This window comes from Rhagoletis pomonella, unplaced genomic scaffold (assembly GCF_013731165.1).
Source record: "Rhagoletis pomonella isolate Grant_MI unplaced genomic scaffold, Rhpom_1.0 Rhpom_scaffold_00004, whole genome shotgun sequence".
Classification (NCBI taxonomy): Eukaryota; Metazoa; Arthropoda; class Insecta; order Diptera; family Tephritidae; genus Rhagoletis; species Rhagoletis pomonella.
The window spans coordinates 65,340,516-65,343,613 of NW_023458558.1; the positions used below are offsets into that span (position 1 = coordinate 65,340,516).

The 3,098-nt window shown below is 40.5% G+C and overlaps 1 protein-coding gene across 1 annotated transcript in view; it reads left to right on the forward strand.

Moving 5' to 3' along the window:
• The first annotated feature begins 530 nt into the window (after nucleotides 1–530).
• LOC118738290 (uncharacterized protein K02A2.6-like) overlaps nucleotides 531–3,098 on the forward strand; it is a 6,700-nt gene continuing 4,132 nt past the window's right edge. Inside the window, exon 1 of the mRNA XM_036469214.1 lies at nucleotides 531–3,093. Within this exon, the coding sequence (XP_036325107.1) occupies nucleotides 531–3,093 (2,563 nt within the window). The remainder of the gene's footprint in view (nucleotides 3,094–3,098) is intronic.

Below are 3,098 nucleotides of genomic sequence, written 5' to 3' on the forward strand. Positions count from 1 at the left end.
TCATTTCTTGGACCGGAGTACCATCATAGCCTTTCAGGAGCCTTTCAGGTCAGAAGGGGATGAATCTGCGTATACGATTGTGAAATTGCGCGAGTAACGGTTTGGTGAGACTCCGCTGGGCAAACGCCGGTGCTCCGCTGGCATTCCGAGAATTTTGTTGAACGTTGAATTCAAATAAATCGGGCAGAGCGTTATTTGTCCATAAGTTAAAAAGGGATGATCGAGTAATATCCCTGAACGGCAGCGATATACAACATCTAACGTAAAGTTGTCATACGCGAGAATAGGATGAACGTATAATATCCTCTATTTGCGAAGAACGATACAAAAGAAAATTGTGAACTAATATTCAAGAACATAAGCGTTATCGTAGCCAAAAAGGGACGATCGATTAATATCCCTGAACGGTTGCGAAAACATGCAAGTGTGAATGCAATAGCATAGTGCGACATTAGAAATAATAAGCAAAACAAAAGCGAATTGAATTCTATTTAGAATTCTGTACAAAAAGAAAAACGTAAACAATCAAAATGCCGGTAGTGAAAATTAGTAGTTTAAAGCTGTCCGAAATAAAAGAGCTGCTTAGCGAAAGAAATCTAGAGACAGAAGGGCATAAAAATGAACTAATTTTGCGACTGAGTGAAGCTGTTGGTGCGGACGTGATCGATTTTACTCAAACGAATGTGCAATGTCAAATAAACGAGTTACGCGAAATGTTCAGCTCGGTGCTGCAGCTGATGCAGTCGAACATAAATACGCCAATTAGTGTTAATGCGAGTATTTCAAACTCTCATGCGGAACAAACACGCTTAGAGTCACCAAGTACAAGTGCAAATAAAAGCAATTATTCTGTAAAAGAAATTGCAGAGACGATACCGGACTTCGATCCAACGAACGATTCGTCGATCACCGTCGAGCAATTCGTAGATAGAGTGAATGGTGCGATCAGTGCCTATAAGTGGGAAGAAAAGTGCTTGTTGTTGACTGTGTATAGTCGACTCAAAGGCGCCGCAAAACTTTGGTTCAATTCGGCAGACAAATTGTACTCCAATTGGAATGAACTATCACAAAGTTTGTGTGAAGAGTTCAGCTGTATTCCGGATGAAGCTGACATACACTACAAAATGAGTCAGGCAGTGCGTAGGCCAAATGAAAACTTATTGGACTATTGTTTTCGTGTGAGTGCGTTAGGAAAGCGGTATGCATTAAGTGAGTCTGCAATTGTGAAATATGCTAGAGATGGGTTGAAACATCGTGAACTACAAGTGGCGGTGGCAACTACTCGTTTTAAAACATTGCGCGAATTCCGCCAAACAATAACCGATTATACAAAAAACATTCCGACGCGTTCGGGTAAATATGAAAAATCCACTGAAAGTGAGACAAGCGTAAGCGATAAGGGTGATAAAAGCAAACAAATCATTTGTTACAATTGCCAAGAAAAAGGACATGTTTCGAGTAAATGCCCGAAACCACAACGCAGGCGAAGGTGTGTAGATTGCGACAAAGTGCATCCTAAAAATGAACCCGAAAATTGCGGGAAAAAGAAAATGGCAGTAAGGAAAACAAAGGCACAGCGAGAAATAATCACGAATAACATTTTTGAGCAATGTGTCGTTGTAAACGGGCAACAATTGATGGCATTTATTGACACGGGTAGTGAGTGCAGCATGGTCAGAGCTACCATAGCCAACAAGATAAGCTGTGAGAAAGAAAAATGCGCACTGAAGATAAGTGGTTTTTGCGGTGGTGTTATATACGCGCACGCAAAAATTCGTGTTCAATTACAGATTGATAACTTAAAGCGATTCGTTACTCTGTTTGTGGTAGACGACGAACTTTTAACGGCGGATGTACTATTGGGTCAGGACCTTTTTAATGACATGCGGGCTGTTATCGTAGATGGCCGTATTACGTTTGCGAGCGATAATAAATTTAATATCGACGATTTCAAATGCGGTACTGACGATTTACGTGCTAAAAATGAGATGACAATTGATCTTGATACTGATGTTCCGATCGCGCAGAAACCATTTAGGGTTCCTGAGCCTAAAAAAGAAATTATAGCGGATATGATTAATGAACTTTTGGAGTGTGACATTATTAGTAAATCCAACTCTGAATATGCGAGTCCAATGATTTTAGTTAAAAAGAAAAACGGAAGCGAGCGTTTGTGTGTTGATTTCAGGCGGTTGAATTTACATATGCGTAAAGAAGTTTTCCCAATGCCAAATATTGAGGAACAGCTGCAAAATGCTAAGCAGTACATTTATTTTACAGTGCTAGACTTAAATAGCGGGTATTACCAAATACCTATCGCGAGAGATAGTCAGAAGTATACTGCGTTTGTAACGACACAGGGGTTATTCGAATTTAAGCGAATGCCTTTTGGGCTAAAAAACGCACCTGTAGTGTTTCAGCGATTAATTGTCAAAATAAAAGAAAGTGTTAAGAGTGACGATATGATGAACTATATGGACGATATTTTAATCGGAAGTCAAACGATAAACGAAATGTATGAAAAACTACATCGAGTGTTAAGTGCTCTTCGCGGAGCAGACGTAACGTTGAATATACAAAAATGCGAGTTTTTGAAACATACAATTGAATTCCTGGGTCATGAGCTAACTCCGGATGGTATTGCGCCAGGTTTAGCGAAAACTTTATCGATACGCGATTATAAAACGCCAACAGGTGTAACCGAAGTTAGACAGTTTCTCGGACTCAGCGGTTATTTTCGTAAATTTGTTCCGGGCTATGCGTTAATAGCCGCTCCGTTAAATCGATTACTGCGTAAAAATGAAACATTCGTTTGGACTGAATATCAGGAAAGTGCGTTTAATAAACTAAAAACGATTTTAGTGTCTCGACCAGTGATGACTGCATTTCGAGTTGATGCGGAACACCAAGTGCATACTGACGCGAGCTCAGTCGGTCTGGCCGGCGTGTTGTTACAAAAAGAAAACGAAAACTGGAAACCAGTCATATACTATAGTCGCGCGACCACAGACGCGGAGAAAAAGTATCACAGCTACGAGCTGGAGACGCTTGCGGTCGTCGAATCCGTCGAGAGATTTAGATACTACATTTATGGCAAG